The sequence below is a fragment of the Panthera uncia genome, chromosome D1 (assembly GCF_023721935.1).
Source record: "Panthera uncia isolate 11264 chromosome D1, Puncia_PCG_1.0, whole genome shotgun sequence".
NCBI classification, from domain to species: domain Eukaryota; kingdom Metazoa; phylum Chordata; class Mammalia; order Carnivora; family Felidae; genus Panthera; species Panthera uncia.
Genome location: NC_064808.1, coordinates 45,982,793 through 45,999,795, shown reverse-complemented (window position 1 = coordinate 45,999,795; position 17,003 = coordinate 45,982,793). Strand labels below are relative to the sequence as shown.

Here is a 17,003-nt window from a genome sequence, read left to right as displayed (position 1 = left end):
TTCTGCCTCATGAATTCTGGGTAACAGAATAATTAAGCCAAAAACACAAAGGGTAACTAACATTCAGTACACATGCAGATATACAAATATGAGCCACCATACCCTATTCCGTTTTTTGTTGATTCACCAACATTTTCCTTTACTGAGAATTTTACTTTAGTAAGGCCTTTTGCTGGGTAACGGAGACAGTGCTGAATAAGACCTTACAGGAGCTCAGTCCAGTAACAATGGGAATCACGAGGCCACCAAGTAGTTCCCAGTAGAGACAGACACAAAAACCAGGACCAAAAGAGAAAGATAACAGAGAATCAAAGTACCAAAGATAAGTTAAGTCAAAGTACTGAAAAGCAAGTAAGAGTTTCTCAGGAAGCAAGGGGAAGGAATATTGAGACCTGAAAGCATGAGACAGTGTGATGTGTTTAGGGAACGGCAAGAAGTTCCATGTGACTGGAGGGCTGCATGGTAGGCAGGACCAGAAAGATTCGTAGTGATTAGATCCTAAAGAGATAAATTATGCTAAGAAACTAGGATTTTATCTTGTGGATCAACATCTTCCACAGTTAGGACCATGAAACTCTTGAAATTACAATGTGAAGAAGAAATACCAACAATAAATACACACTGAAAGCTTCTGATTCTTTAGCTTTCCTAAAATCTAAAGTATAAAAAATATGAAACATTTTATTTAAAACCCCAAAATACCAGAGATGAAGTAAATCATCTTTTATTTTCATCTTATACTTGGTTATCAAGAGACATGCAAAACCCTCTAATTTTAATGAGAACAGTGTTTTTGTGTCTTTTTATCACATATCCGCTTAATATTAGGTGTAATGTTGCTAAGTCGAATCCGCATATGAGGTGCGGCATCAAGTCTTTTCCTGTATTTTGTTTTTGTTGCAGCATAATATGAAAATCCTGTTTCACACAGGTGCATTGTAGCAAAAGGAAGAAGTACACGAACTGCACGCCTTGCAATGCTTGGGTACTCTTGAATTAGGCTACTCCAAAAATCATTTAGTGAAAGTTCGCTGAAATTTTGTTTCACTTGAGAATCAGATGTTAAATCAATCAGGCTCTCATAGTCCCGTGCTACTAATGAAGCTGGTTTAACAGTTACTGTAAATGGATTTCTAACCCAAGTGTTATTGTCATTTGTTACAGGAAAATATTTTAACAGAGTAGAGCGCAAACCCCTTAGGTGCTGCACAATGGCACTACAAATATCTTTATCAACTGTAGAATTAATTTCGGTCAAAAAGTCACTGAGAGTAGGAAAACAATCAAAGTTTTCTTCTTCTACGGATGAAGCCCAAAATTCCAATTTTCTTAGCAATGATGACATTTTATCAAATACTGTAAAAACTGTCACATTTTTTCCTTGCATTGATAGATTTACCTCATTTAATTTAGTAAAAATATCTGCAAGATATGCAAGTCTTAGCAGCCAAGATGAATTTGTTAAACAATCAGACAGTCGAAAAGCAGAATCCATGAAAACCAATAGTTCACGACGGAGCTCAAAAAGTCTTACAAGAACTTTACCTCGGGAAAGCCACCTCACCTCTGTATTCAGAAGAAGTGCTGTGTGCTGGGCACCCATTTCCTCACATAAAATTTTTAGTAGCCTAGATTGATGTGGTCGAGCTTTAATGTAATTGATGATCTGTACTGCCTGATCTAGCACATTTTTCAGAGATGTAGGCATTATTTTAACTGCTAGTGCATGTCTATATAATAGGCAGTGACTACTGGTGCTTTCGGGAGCCACATATTTTATCAAGGTGACAGCCTCAGCAATTTTCCCGTCCATTGCCCTAGAAGCATCACTACAAACATCAACACATTTTTCCCATTCAATTTCATGTTTCTGCATAAAACTGTTGATGCAGTTGAAAATTTCTTCACCAGTAGCATTACTTTGCAAAGATTCACATAAGAGTAGGTCTTCCTCAATAGATTTATTAAACCTGTAACGAACAAAAACAAGCAGCACAGCAAGTCCTGAAACATCAGCTGATTCATCTAGTTGAAGTGAAAACCCATCACAAATTTTCAGTCTACAAACAAGCTCTTCTTCAATGTCAGCAGCAAGATCTTTAATTCGACGTGCAACAGTACTATTTGATAGTTGTACTGCATCTATTTTTTTACTATATTGTTCATCAAACATCCGCATCACGACATCTTTAGCACAAGGCTTGATGAGTAATTCTCCAATAGTATGAGCCTCTCCACTCAGGGCTATATGGTAACTTACATTGTATGATGCCTCTGTAGCACTTTCATTATCTGTATTGACAATTTTAGGTGTTGGGGGTTTATTATTTTCAGGTGAATCAAGATGTTGCTTGAAAAAGCTTATGTCTTTGTCTTTATATGCAGCATGTTTAGTTTCCAAATGTCTTCGAAGCTTACTAGGGGCCAAAGAACTATTTGATAAAATTTTCTTACATAACACACACTGAGCATGAGGTGCATCTCTATTTCCAAAGTAAGTAAATCCAAAAGACAAGTAACTTTCATCATATTTTCTTCTTTTTGGTTTCTTACTAAATGTTGTTATTTTGTTGGAATTGGACATAAATTTGACCCTGGAAAGCTCACCTTCTGATTTTTTAGAAACTGAAGGCTGCAATTGTTCATCCTCACTTTGTAATATTCCAACCTTTTGATCATTTGATTCAGACACAATTTGATAACAAAAAGATTCTACTTCTTGTTTAAGACTTCCTTGTTTCAGCAAGAGATCCATAGGTAACGTGTTTGTGGCACAAAACATGGTTAGTTTAGAATAAACATTGAGTATCACAAATATGTTGAAATTATATGACAGGATACATAGAAGATGAGCAATCATCAAAGAGATGATACAGAGCAATACATCAGTTAATTTGTAAATGCTGCCTATGCATCAACGCGCAGATGGAACATCACACGTTCGTGTATCAGGTGATCTCTCATGCGACTTCCTGCTGCTCTCAGGTTTGGCACACCTTTTCTTAAAGGTAGATTATCACATAAAAATAAAGCTATAGAAATGAGTTTAGTATTCTTAAACTTATATTTTAAAATAAACTATGAAGAAAAATTGTTAACATTGATCTTTTTCTCAGAACACTTATTAACTTAGAGAATATTAATGTTCTATAAAATATAATGTGGGAACCAGTGGGCTGAGAAATAATGAAGAGCTGATAAGTGTGTTTTTAAGGAAGGGACCTTGAAGAATATGTCCCATGGCAGGGGTTGGCAAACTTTTTCTGTAAAGAGCAATCTAGTAAATATTTTTGACTTTACAGGCCATATAGTCTCTGTTTCAACTACTCAACTCTATAGTTGCAGCATGGCAGCAGACACAGACAATACTAACAGAACGGATATGGCTGCGTTCCAATAAACCTCTATTACAAAAACAGCTTGGGCCATAATTTACCAACCCTTTCTCATGGCAAATAGTGTCTTGGAATCCCTTTTAACTTTCTGATGCCTACTGCCATTACATATTTTCACTGTTGATACTATTATACATATGAAGCCTCCTACCAGGGCTAGCAACAATTGTGATGAGCTGTATTAAAAATACACACAGTTCAAAGTTTTGCAAAACACAGAATTCTGTATCCTAAATACTGTGCTAACAATGAAAAATAAACTGATGACCAAAAGTTACCTACTATTTCTCTGGAATCAAAATCACATAAATATTTATATTATCCAAATTAAGACCCATTCAAAGTAATGTACATTTTACTGAGTACTCTGCATTCCATTATGCTATAGGTGAAGATTTAACCAGGATCTAAAGAAAACATAAACTCTGATTTTAATAGGTTTATTCCTCATATAATTTTAATAGGTTTATTCCTCATATAATTTTTAAAAGCATAATTAGAAGGGAGAGTAATGCAAACTTTAAGACCTCTGAAGAAGACTACTAACTTTGCAAGTTAAGGAAAACATATTCAGTGTCTATCCAAATATATCTGCTTTTGATTTAAACTTCATGATTTGGCTACAGAGTAAGCTTTGAATTCTTATGTTACATCCTAAAGCAAAAATGGTTCTCCTATTAACAGCTAGATGGTAAGATACCTGAAATGAGTAGTACTCCCTTCTGCAATCACACTCTCCACCTTGGCAGCTTGAAATGCAGACTCTTCAAAAGAATAAAATTAAGGGATGGGGTGGAAAGGGAGTAACCAAAAGCCTAGAATGAGAAAAATTAAAATTAGACACTGCAAAAGCAGAACTAACTACAAACCTCTAAGAAGACCTTTCATTACAATTTATTTTAGACCCAGGCAGTGCAAGAGATTCTTCACTGCAATGCAGTGAACTGAAATAGAAGATGGCTAGCATAGTAAAAATGCTAGTATCTTTGTTTCATTTAATACCCTCGTTATTTCATCGTTTTGAGACAGTCTCCCAACCACTGACTTCATAGAAACACATGTAAAAAACTTTCAAAAATGAAACCTAACTTTTAAAAGTACAGCCACATTTTAATGTCTCTAAAACTAAACATTAAAAGTTATCTAAAATAGAATCATACAGGGAAGTGTTATTTGAAACATGCATTTTTGCTACAACCACTTTTGTCCCCTAACCAAGCTCCTAACTTAGGTTATTAACGTTTAGTGAGTGATCATTTTTTATTATGCTTGAAACTGCTAGATCCCTCATACAGATTATTTAATCCTCAAAACAAACTTGAGAGTCAGGGACTATCAACAACCCCACTTTAGAGATGAACTAACAGACACAGAGAAGTTAAGTCATCTGCTAACTTAACACATCTTGCAAATGAAGAACTAAGAGCAGAACCCAAAAGGTTGGGACTGCAGAGCTCATGAGCCTAACCATTCCTTGTGTGTACCTTGTATTCTAATTTCCCAAGCACTAACGGGCAACAGAGGGAAATGGATTACAATGGATTACGACTGCCAGAAAGTCGAGGGTCTCAAAGTGCAGCAACAGAAAACCCTACTCTTATCATTGGGAGCAAAAGAGCAATAGATTCTCGTTTCTACAATCCCGATTTGAAGTTAGCAACAGAGAACTTCGTGGAGCTGCTGGTTAGGATTAGGATCCCTCACCATTGGTACCAGAGGACACAACGGAGTAGGAAGCTTTGTTTTCCTAAGTAAGGCCTCAACCCCACCTCTTTTAGAGGTGCTTCCCGAATCTCTCGAGGACAAAGAGTCTGGACTCCCTAGAGAGTAAAGTTTCTATTCCATTCCCCGAAAAGGCTGGCAGGGCGGGGGCGGGTGAGAAACCCGGTTCTTTTGTCTCTTCTGAGTTAACTGACAGGTAATACCATCCATTCACCAACCAACCCCCCCTCCCCCGCCTCAGGCGGTTCCAGCTGTGAACAATACCCTCAGGCGCAGGAGGGCCAGGTTAAGAGCGCAGTCCACTCAGAAAGCCTGAGCAAAGGTGGGTGCGGTCACCCCTTCCTGCACCTTTTAAGCGGCCACCTCGATGTGCTGCCCAGGCCAGCTATCCCTCCTTGTCACAGGTGCAGGCTGCCAGCAGACCGCCACATCTGGGGACTCGCCCACCCTCGCCTCCAGAACTCTTCTCTCGCGTTCCCGGGAAGTCTCCTCAGCACCCAACACTGTCTCTCTACGTCACCTCCATCAGTGATGGAGACCGGTCTTCGCTGCGGCTGGGCTGCAGAGCAGCGCCGCGGTCCCCAGCTGAGCCTGCGGCCGCCATTTTACACAGCTCAAGGCAGCGGCCATTTCAGAGCGCACCGCTCAGCCGCCGTGGCGGCTCTGGTCCTCACCTTCACCGAGGCCTGAACGGGGTCAAGAGCCAGTCGTCGCGGACTGGAAGGGGGAGGAAGGGAGGAAGGAATGAAAAACAAAACAGAGGGAAGGATTCGGGGACAGGGAGATGCTCTCAGCTCAGGGATATCGCCTATGCCACCTCCATAGAGATCCAGTTCGCGGCTGGCGCGGTCGCTCCTCTGAAGATAAATTTAGCACTCTGGAGCACCCGAAGTTACAGTCTCCACGAGCGGCTCCGCCGCCGCCCAATCAGCTCCAGAGCTGCTCCCCGCCACCAATCCGCGCTGAGCAGCAGGGCGGGACCAAAGCAAAGGACCAAGCTCGGTTGAGGCGCGACCCAGCTGCTGCCGCCGCCGCGTTGGACCGGGGCGATGGGAAGCTTCGGCTGGTGCTAGACGTGAAGCGATTGTTTTCAAACTTCCCTGGGCTCCAGATAGTCCGGGGGCTTGTTTAGAATGCAGGTTCCTGGGTGCTGCCTGACAAAGTCGGTGGTCCTGTGGGGCTGCACATGACTCTTGGAATCTGCATGCTCCCAAGCTCTGGCGTGGTGCCCAGGCGGCGGTGATTTGTGTGGTTCGCAGTTACCCTAAGGAGCGCTCAGAGCCCGGCTGCGGCTGCTTTCACGACCTCTTTGTTCCCCGAGCCGCACCCCAGGCTCGGGTTACGCAACCGCCTCCTCTTTCTCTTGTTTTCCCAAAGGAGTGGGGGCACAACACCCCTTCCTTTCCTCGCCCCTCCCGACGCTGCTGTGCCAGGGGCTCGTGGGGGCTCGGTCGGGAGCTGAGCCTCCCGCTAGAGGTCTCGAGTGACCCCAGACGCAGTGCGGGCCGCCGTGTAGGGATAGCGGCCTCTCCGCTGTGTCACAGGAAGAGTCCGCTCGCTCCGTCTTGGCACCTCTCACAAGTGGCACCCTCCCCGAGGGGAACACCCGGCCGCCTGCACCGGCTGGCCGGCCCTCTGGAATACTCCGTTGGCTAGCTGCCGCATTCGGGTGCTTTAAGCGTGGTTCTCTCCCACGCCCCTCCCGCCTATTAAAAACAGCCCAGCAGAGGGTACCGGCTGGGTATTTCCCCTTTGGCGGTCCGTCGCGGAGACCAGGAGTCGGTTTTTCCAAACTGTTTCCTTAAAATATATACACGTCTAGGGATAGTTTGTTAAAGTACCAGTAGAACTAAACAGTAGGTCCCATTGTTTGTAATATTTCAGCCTTTCGAGGTCCCGTGGAAATAGCTAAATGGACGCTGGATCGTGTTTTCAGGCACTGCACCAATGACAAAATTCCCATCTTGTGGTCAAAAACAAGGGCAGCTTCTGTTTTTCTTAAAAATGCTTCCTACATATGTGAACAGATATCTTAGGCGTAGAAAGAAGCCTACCCTGCCGGTAGCCAAGATATCCAACCAGCGTGATGGGGCAGGGCCCGGGTGGTGGACGGATGGGGACTGCATGGCGGTCCACTGACAGTGAAGGTTCTTGTACTCCTGCTTTTATGTAACGTGGCCTTAGCGTTGGTCAGGGCAGCTCCCCTACCAATGAAAGTACCTGGGGATTTGTCGGTTGGGGAATTGCCCATGACAGACCCCCCCCCCCAGGAAAAGAACCATTGGGGAAAGAAAGAAGATTCCGCAGGGAAATTATGCGGCCCTACGTCCAGCCCTTGCCACTCTCCTCTACCTAAAGGAAGGATAGCTCCATATATTTCCCACCCAAGGAGGGAGACAAATGGGTTCAAAGTCCCAACTCAGCAACAAAGGAATTTATCTATGGATACAAGTTACTCTAACCCCTAGGCCCACTTGGCCACCAGGAGGCATTCCAGATGATAACTGGACCTGGTGGGTTAAGGTACAGAATGGTTCATTAATTCCTAGGTATACATGTCTCTGGGAGCGCACAAGGCGTGGGTTCCCAGGGCCCTCTTGGCTCCCTCCCGGCACCCCAGACCAAAGCGAATACTTTTGTTCCTTGTACCGCAAATGGTTCAAAGGAACAATTAAGAAGTCATGTTCTTATAAACATTCCACTTGAGGTGTTGAGAGCTAGATGACCTTGAAAGGGCAGGAGGGAATGTTACAAGAAAATAACTATGTTGTTCCTTAATGGGTGATTATACAAAGAAACATTTTTAGAATTAGGTAATGCCGAGAAACGTAGATAACACACGCTACAAGAAAATTGCTAATGAATGTAATGCCACACTTGCCACAATAAAGCGGCCAGTCTAACACACTGCTGTTGTCTGTGTCCATTTTGTTGTTGTTATTTTTCGCTGACGCCATTCATCCTTCGGGAACCCCTAGACCTGCTGGGGCTGGACCTTGGCACTACCCCTTGACACAATTTTCAGGAGGCCTGCATAAATGATTTCCTTGGAATGTTCATAGAAGACAACATTTGGTCCTAAATATTTTTAAGCTAATTCAACATCTTCAGATCTTTGCCCTATAGTAAGTAGGCTATCCATATGTCTTAATTATTTAAAACAAATTTTCCCTGTGAAATCAAATCATCAAAATTTTAGGTTTCATTTGAACTTGACCACAAAGGTGGGAATCATTTTTGGGAAGGGGGCGATGCAGTTTTACTTGAAGAGCAAAGAATTTCTTTTCTTCATTGCAAGAGTTGTCTAGCTTGATAATAACATTGGAATGATATCCCATATTTTCATAGATTTTATATTTCACAATAAACTATTGCATATAAGCTCCCAATTTACTCTTCACACATCTGGTTTGCATCTTTATGAATTGAGAAAATCTGAAACATTTGGTTAATGGGAGAAATAGTGTTTAAACAAGTTCAGCTGAAGTCTAGGACTTCACCTACATCTTCAACATCTGAAGAGTCTGATAATCAAGGACTTGAAACATAAGAACTTATACTGTAATTGCTTAGTCAATAAATTATTAGGTAATGTTGGCTGATGAGACAGATTAGAAAATATATAGACAATGTAGAATTCAGACCAATAATGACAATAGCTAACATTTATTGAGTATGTAGTAGAATCCAGGGGCTATTCTACACACTTTTTAAGGCGTTAACTCATTTATTCTTCACAACAACCCTATCAGATGATTGTTCCTATTTTAAAGATAAAGAAATTGAGCAGTTTGGTAATAACTGCCTAAGTTCCCAAAGCTAATTGGTGGCAGAGCTTAGGTTAGGTTCTGGTTGTGGGAATTACAAGCCAGGTGGGTCTAGATGGTGTATGTGTATGTGTGTGCACATGCACTTGCAAACTCGTATTAGACAGATAACTATTGTAAATAAGATTATATTAATACATGGGGTATGTAGGTAGAGACTTATCATTAAAAAAGGAACTCTGTGTGTTACGGGGGCTCAAGTAAAATCATCACTGGAAGCAGTGACAAGAATTTCAACTGATCACCCAAATTTGCAGCCTCAGTTGCTGTAAGAGGTCTAAGTTAGCAATTCTGTTCACATTGGTTGCATGAGTTAATTTGCATTGCAGTTAGGTTGGCCAGAAGCATGTGATGAGACAGGGAGCTCTGGAGCCAGTATTGTAGTTCAGAGTGTCCCCCCCATCCCAACCCTTTATACTCCTCTGTGCTGGGAGCTGATCCATCCAGCCTTCCTGATGGCACAGCCTGGGTGGTTGGTGGAAGGGCAACACACAGCGACCCTCCGAATGGGAAGCTACTGGTATCCCTTCTGTTACTCATCATGGCCATCCCCATGGTCCAACTGGCACTGATGATTCAAGATAAACCCATGGGGGCAAACTCGGGGATATTTTCTGGGGATGACCCCCAGGACAAAAAAGAAACCTTATATCCAGCAGGTGCCACCCCCGCCTGCCTGTCCTCTACCTAAAGGAAGGATAGCCCCATATATTTCCCAGCCAAGGAGGGGGACAAATGGGTTCAAAATCCCCTCTCTGGCAACAAAGGAATGTATCCATGGATACAAGTTACTCCAGCCCCTAGGCCCACTTGGCCCCCAGGAGGCATTCCAGACGATAATTGGACCTGGTGGGTTAAGGTGTAGAATGGTTCATTAGTTCCTAGGTATACATCATCTCTCTGGGAGCGCATAAGGCATGGGTTCCCAGGGCCCTCTTGGCTCCCTCCCGGCACCCCAGACCAAAGCGAATACTTTTGTTCCTTGTACCGCAAATGGTTCAAAGGAACAATTAAGAAGTCATGTCCCTGTGAACGTTCCACTTGAGGTGTTGAGAGCCAGATGACCTTTCATGAAAATAGCAACACAAATACTTTATAAACTATAAGTAAGCATAGATACATAATGAAAGTAGTATGAAGAAATTAATCAATAAGCAAAGGGCAGGAGGGAACATTACAAAGAAATAACCAAGATGTTCCTTAATGGGTGATTACACAAAGGAACATTTTTAGAATTAGGTAATGCTGAGAAACATAGATGACACAAGCTACAAGGAAATTGCTAACAAATATAATGCCACGTTTGCCCCAATAAAGCGACCAGTCTAACACACTGTTGTCTGTGTCCATTTGTTATTTTTGCCGATGCCGTTCATCCTTCAGGAACCCCTGGACCTGCTGGAGCTGGACTCTGGCACCTCTGTTTTTCAGTATACGTGGGCTGGCCTGGGAAGACTACAGCTGAGGCAGGCCCTGAGTGAGCTGACAGCTGGGGGGCCATTTGCTGATCTTGCACCTGCCCTTGAGCAGGACAGCAAGTCCTTTCTTGAAAAAAGGATCTGAGTGGCTCATCTCCATGTCTTGAAGAGCAGAGGTTATACACAGCATGTAACCTTTAACATAAATATGATAAATCAGTATAGTTTTCATTACTTTTGTGAAAGTTCACATTATCGTGGTGTTGTGTATTTTGTCAACTTAAAAAAAAATTTTTTTTAATGTTTATTTATTTTTGAGAGAGAGAGAGAGGCAGAATGCGAGTGGGTTGGGGCAAAGAGAGATGGAGGCACAGAATCTGAAGCAGGCTCCAGGCTCCGAGCTGTCAGCACAGAGCCCGATGCAGGACTTGAACTCACGAGCCATGAGATCATGACCTGAGCTGAAGTTGGACGCTCAACCGACTGAGCTACCCAGGCACCCCTATATTTTGTCAACTTTTGAGATGTATGAAATACTTAAGTGTTTTGTGACCACGTGTATGAGATTGAATTATTGGTATTAGATTTACAAGAGTTACATAAGTGCTTATAAAGATTTCATTGGCTGAATGTTGGATATATTTCTTTTTTAAATTTTTTAAATTTGGGTTTTTTAAAAAAAGTTTATTTACTTTATTTTGAGAGAGAGAGAGAGAGAGAGCGAGAGAGAGAGAGAGAGAGAGCATGTGCAAGTTAGGGAAGGACAGAGAGAGGGAGAGAGAGAGAATCCCAAGCGGGCTCTGCACTGTAAGGGTGGAGTCCCATGCAGGCTTGAACCCACGAACCATGAGATCATGACCTGAGCTGAAGCCAAGAGTCGGAAGCTCAACTGACTGAGCCACCCAGGAGCCCCCAGAAAATAGCTAAGAAAAGCTGACTATTTGAATATGCAAATTATGTTACATGTTTAGGAGGCATGGAGTCTGTTAAGCTTGTGAATTAATTAAATCATAGAGCGTAAGTGAAAGTGATTGCCCATATTTTTATGCTAAGATTAGGAGATTATAAATAGACTAACAACATTTATAAATTGAGTTTAAAGGCTTAAGAAATACGAGTTTGCAATTTTAACATATTGTGCCTATTGATAAACTCATCATGCCAATTATCAATTTATTGGTTATTGCTTTTATTCACTCCTAGGACTTTCTCTATCCACTCCATGTTCAATGCTTCTCAAAATATAACACTTACATAACTGACTTCCCACTTGAACCTCAGTTCCAGATTTTCAAGTCTGTAGACTTTCTCTTTGAATATATACCAACAGCTCAGATTAAGCATATTTAAAACTTTACAAATTCTCTCTAATAATACTTGTACTCATTTATGTTAAAGATTTTATTATTCTTTTAATATTCCAATACATAACCTCATTTATGTTAAAGATTTTATTATTCTTTTAATATTCCAAGCAAACTTGGAGTCAATAGTCAGTCTTGACTAAACTTTATATTCCATATATAAAGGCATCAAGTTGTTACTTTTTTCAAATGTTGCTTAGGTTCATTCCCTTACCTCTATGGCTCTTGCATGTTCTCTAGACCAGCCTCAAGAAATGTTTCTTCTAAATTATTGCTACAGTCTTGCTGGCTTCCAGTCTCTTTCCATTTAATTGGCTTTGTAAACCAATCTTCCATATTTTAATATCTCAGTGACTCACTAATTCTTTTATGTTATAGAATCATAAAACTTTAGAGCTAAAGAAAATCTTTAGAAAATATTACAATGCAATCAACCCCCCTTTCCCTTAGTTTTATAAAAGAGAAGAATCAATCCCAGACCTATCACATGATTTTGATGTCACATGCCCCACTGGTATGGGGCATGTCTTAGAATTCCTTTTTATCTTCCATTGTATTAGACATAAACTGTTCATTTGGCAGATACACTGTTAAATATTGGTTGATATGTAAATTTAGCCATTTTTATTCTCTGTTAAAAATTCTCTTTCTCTTGCAATGATAGATATCTAACCCATAAGCAAAAAAGTTAATTTTTTGGCTCACATTACTAAAAAGCCCATTGGTACAGGTATGGATGAGTTCAATGGCCCAAATGATGTTGTTAGAGCTCTGTTTGAGTCTGTCTTTATAGGCCCTCTCTGAATGGTAGTGTAATTAATTGCCTTTGGCATCCCTAAACTTATGATGAAAGAGAGCATCTTCCCTAATAGCACAGGGAGAAAGGTTTCCAGAAAGATCTTTCCTTCTGTTTGTGTTATGCCCTTCCCTTCAAGGGAAGGAGTACTTAAGTGGTCAACTTGGGACACATATCTCCTTGAATTTTGAGAACATAAGTTTACTCTGATTCACCACCAGAATCTCAAGAAATGATTGACAGGCAGTCTCTTGAAGGAAAAGATTCTGGAAAAGTAGATACTTACTAAATTTACTCTCTTTGCCCCTCATATCTGATCAGCTGCCAAGAAGTCCTCCACTGTTATATATCTTGGTCCAACCTTTTCTCTCTAATTCTACTGCCATCAGTTTAGTCCAGGATCATATTATTAATCTCCTAACTAATCTCCTGGTTATCATCAATCTCTTATCAAATTTATCTTGCATGCAGGTAAGCACTTTACACACATTAAAATCATTCCCTTACTCAAAGCTATCCCCATTACTGGGGCAATAAACTCCTTGGCTTGGCATTCAAGGTTATCACAAAACTGATTTCAATTTTTCAACTTTTAAGAAATTTTACTGCTAGGTAGGAAGTGAGGCAAGTAAGGACTGGATTGTCTGGGGCTCCCTCTCTTCAGTCAGTGATCATATAATATGTAGGTTAGTTGTTCTGTCTTAAAGGCCCAAGTTTGAGTTATTCGTTTTGTTGTTTTATTTTTAATTTTTTTTATTATTATTAAAAGTTTTTTTTAATGTTTTATTTTTTAGAGAGAGAGCGAGAGAGAGAGAGAGAGAGAGAGACAGAGACAGAGAGACAAAGCGTGAGCAGGGGAGGGGCAGAAAGAGAGGGAGGCACAGAATCCGAAGCAGTCTCCAGGCTCTGAGCTGTCATCACAGAGCCCCAACACAGGTCTCGAACTCATGGACCATGAGATCATGACCTGAGCCAAAGTCGGACACTTAGCTGACTGAGTCACCCAGGTGTCCCTGTTTTATTTTTAATTTTAAGTTTTATCCCAAGCATAAAGTTTAAAAATTCAAATAGCACTGAAAGGATTATAAACAACAACAACAACAATTATTCCTTGGCTATTTTTTCTGATGCAACCACTTGTAACATTTTATGCCATACCTTTTCATATTTACCTCCATATTTCTTTCTTTTTTTTTTTTACAGTTTTATTTATTTATTTTGACAGAGAGAGCATGAGCAAGGGAGGGTCAGAGAGAGGGAGAGAGAGAATCCCAAGCAGGCTCTATACTGTCAGCATGGAGCCCGCGCAGGGCTCAAGTTCACGAACCATGAGATCATGAGCTGAGCCGAAATCAAGATTCAGATGCTCAACTGACTAAGCCACCCAGGCACCCCTACCTCTATATTTCTTAATGAATATGTGCATTGCTCACATATGATCCATCATTATTCTGATTCTGAATCTACTTATCTAAAATCATTAAAGCCCTCAGTTCATTGGCTCAATCCTTCAGTGTCCCAGTCCCAAAATCCTGAGAGTGGAATCTGGTCCCAAGTTAATGTTTCTTTATCAAGCCACCTGCCACTGGCCAGCCTTTGGGTGACCTGCCTTTAAGTTGAGTCCCTACTGTTGCCAGGGGTAGAACAAGATGGGTGGGTGCTCTGGGCTGGCTCTAATAATTTGGCATTTGATTGTAGCAGACATCACACATTGATGCCCTAAGCTCAATTATGACTCCCTTCCAGCAAGTCTTAATGCTTGAGACTGGAAACCTAGAAACTGTATTTTCCAGAAGTCCTTACAGCTTGGACTGAAATCTAGTTTTTCCTAGACCATGAAACCTAGTTTCCATAAAACAGATATACTTTAGTGAGATATGCAAGTTAAAAGTGAACATTCTGAGGTGGAGGCTTTATTTCTGCCACTTCTGTTATTTCCATGGGCAGATGTTGGTTTTTCTGAGCCAGCTTTAGCAGAGGCCCCAATGTCCAGCCCCTAAATTTCATAGGTGATGAGAGACAGGGAGCAGGGTGTCCACTTTGCTGATTCAGATTATGTCAGAGTCAACAGCTGTGGAGATGGCTTCCTAATTTCCCAACTCTTTAAGTGTGTCAGAAGCATGGCACTGTGTTGGGCCAGTTTTGTAATCGTGTTCTGGAAGTTGTTCCTGAAAGCAGAGTTTCAAGTCTGTTCTGCTAGACCTTCCAGTGATTTCATAAATCTCTAATTTCTCTTGGAAAATAACTTTCTGTTTAAATTAGCTGTAGTGATATCTGTGATTTACAATTGAATTCTAAGTGATGCACCTTTCAAAAGTATTCTTTAAATATTTGTTCAGTTCGACGAGGCAACCAGAAACTTCATTTTCAATTAAAATGATAAACACGTCCCTAAGCAGTGTCAGTATTTTGAAGCAATCTGGCAATATATTTCATGTTTTTTAATAGTTTTTATTCTCTTTTCACTTTTGCAATTTTTCCGAACCAGACACATCTCTGAAGACATATTAAAAGGTTTGAAATTTGTATTCTAAAATTGATCACTGGTTCCTGGCCAACAGCACTATCCATGAACTATTTGGTTTCAGATTTAGTCTGCCTGATAAATTTAATTTAATTGTTCCTTCATAAATGCAAGACACAAAAGCATATGACAGACTTGGCTAGACTTGTCGACGCATAGTGAGTACAGGTCCTAGAGGAAGACTGGTGTCTGTCTGCTACCTGCACAGTCTTGGGCACATCTCAATTTCCTCATCTGAGAAATAGGTTTACATATTAAAAAATAATTTTGTTTATTTTTTATATGTGAGAGAGAGAGAGACAGCGAGTAGAGGAGGGGCAGAGAGAGAATCTGAAGCAGGCTCCCGGCTCCAAGCCGTCAGCACAGAGCCCAACGCAGGGCTGGAACTCATGAACCGTGAGATCATGACCTGAGCCAAAGTCGGACGTTTAATCGACTGAACCACCCAGGTGCCCCCATATATTTTTTAAATGTTTATTTTTATTTTTGTGAGAGAGAGCGTGAGTGGGGGAGGGGCAGAGAGAGGGGGGTGGGTACAGAGCATCTGAAGCAGACTCTGTGCTAACAGCAGCAAGCCCCATGTGGGGCTTGAACTCACGAACTGTGAGATCATGACCTGAGACAGTGAGACACTCAACCGACCGAGCCACCCAGGCACCCTGAGAAATAAGTTTAAAAACAATAACATACCAACAACAAATATTTGGGTTGAAGTGGAATCATACATGTAAAGCACTTGATAATATGCCTGGTATGTAATAAGCATTCAATAAACGTTAGATAATACTACTGTTTTTAGTTTCTGCTACCCTGTACTGTATTTCAAGCAGGGGCAAATTTCTATTCCTTTACCTGTGCAAGAATTCGCCTGTGGAAACCTTGTTGTATCAGTAGTTACCAATTATTCTTGTGATTTTTCAGTGCCCCTTATAGAATAATGACTTGGGCCCAACCGTCCACCTTTTAGTCCAACTCTGGCTGTGTTTTGAGGAAGGATTGTGTGAGCGGCAGAAGCTGAAGAGGGAGGCAGTTCACTCAGAAAAGGAATGTGGCAGATATTGCAGTGAACAACATCTCTAGTATAATCCAATTTAATTTACTTTAAAAGGCTTAAGTCACTTTGTCATTTTAAATTGTGACATACCTTACAAATAAATGCTACACTCTCCTTTTCTAGATAACTGCAGTGGAGACCTGTTGGTCTAGAAAGAACAGATTATTCAGCCCCGAATGGAGAGGATGGAATATGGCAAATCCAACGTCTTCTCATGTTCTGGAGTTGAAGGGAGTGAGGCAGGAAATATATTGAGATCTCAGGTTTCATACATTAATAATTTACCTGGAACTTCATACCTGACAGAGCACCTTTACAATCTTTCTTCTTTGAGCATCAGGACAACCCATTTAGTTAAGCAGGAAGATACTCTTATTCCCATTTTACAAATGAGGAATCTGAGGTTTAGAGAAGTGGATGGAGTTGCACTTGGTCGTACCTATGGTTGTTGGCCGAGGCAGTGCCTGGATCAGTTTTCCTGACTCAGATTGGTGTATTTCAGGCTTCCTTTTCTTTAGAAAGTTTTCAGAATTAGGATAATGCAGTTATAGAATACTCTTGCTAAGTTATTGATCTTAGGCTAAATAGTATGATCAGAGCTGTCATTTGGAAAAACACCATGTTCTTCTAGGATTGTCCTCTTATAGAAGGTGAAAACTAATCTTACTTTCTCTGGAAGGTTGATGTTAAATTGTTAAAAGCCATCCCTTTAAAAAGGATGCCAGACATGGGCAATTTTTAAAGCCAAAGTGAAGGTTTGCAAGTCATTTAAACACTCAATTACTTGGGGAGAGACTGAAATGCCAGGGGATAGGGTTATTTATGGTGCTGTGCTAAGAGCCAGTATATATATTTACTCGTACCAGAGTGGAATCCTGGCTCTGGATCATTTCCTGACTTGTT

At 41.2% G+C, this 17,003-nt stretch overlaps 1 protein-coding gene across 2 annotated transcripts; it reads right to left on the bottom strand.

Moving 5' to 3' along the window:
* Nucleotides 1–708: 708 nt before the first annotated feature.
* ZBED5 (zinc finger BED-type containing 5) lies at nucleotides 709–6,010 on the bottom strand. 2 transcript variants are annotated; one of them, XM_049650010.1, is made up of 3 exons: nucleotides 5,792–6,010; nucleotides 4,096–4,210; nucleotides 709–3,032 (listed from the first exon to the last, which is right to left on the bottom strand). In XM_049650010.1, the coding sequence occupies exon 3, from the start codon at nucleotides 2,858–2,860 to the stop codon at nucleotides 776–778; it is 2,085 nt and encodes a 694-aa protein (XP_049505967.1). In that variant the 5' UTR covers nucleotides 2,861–3,032; nucleotides 4,096–4,210; nucleotides 5,792–6,010; the 3' UTR covers nucleotides 709–775. The 2 variants fall into 2 exon arrangements, with proteins under 2 accessions (XP_049505967.1, XP_049505959.1); XM_049650002.1 differs by having other exon boundaries at nucleotides 709–3,001.
* Nucleotides 6,011–17,003: the final 10,993 nt, after the last annotated feature.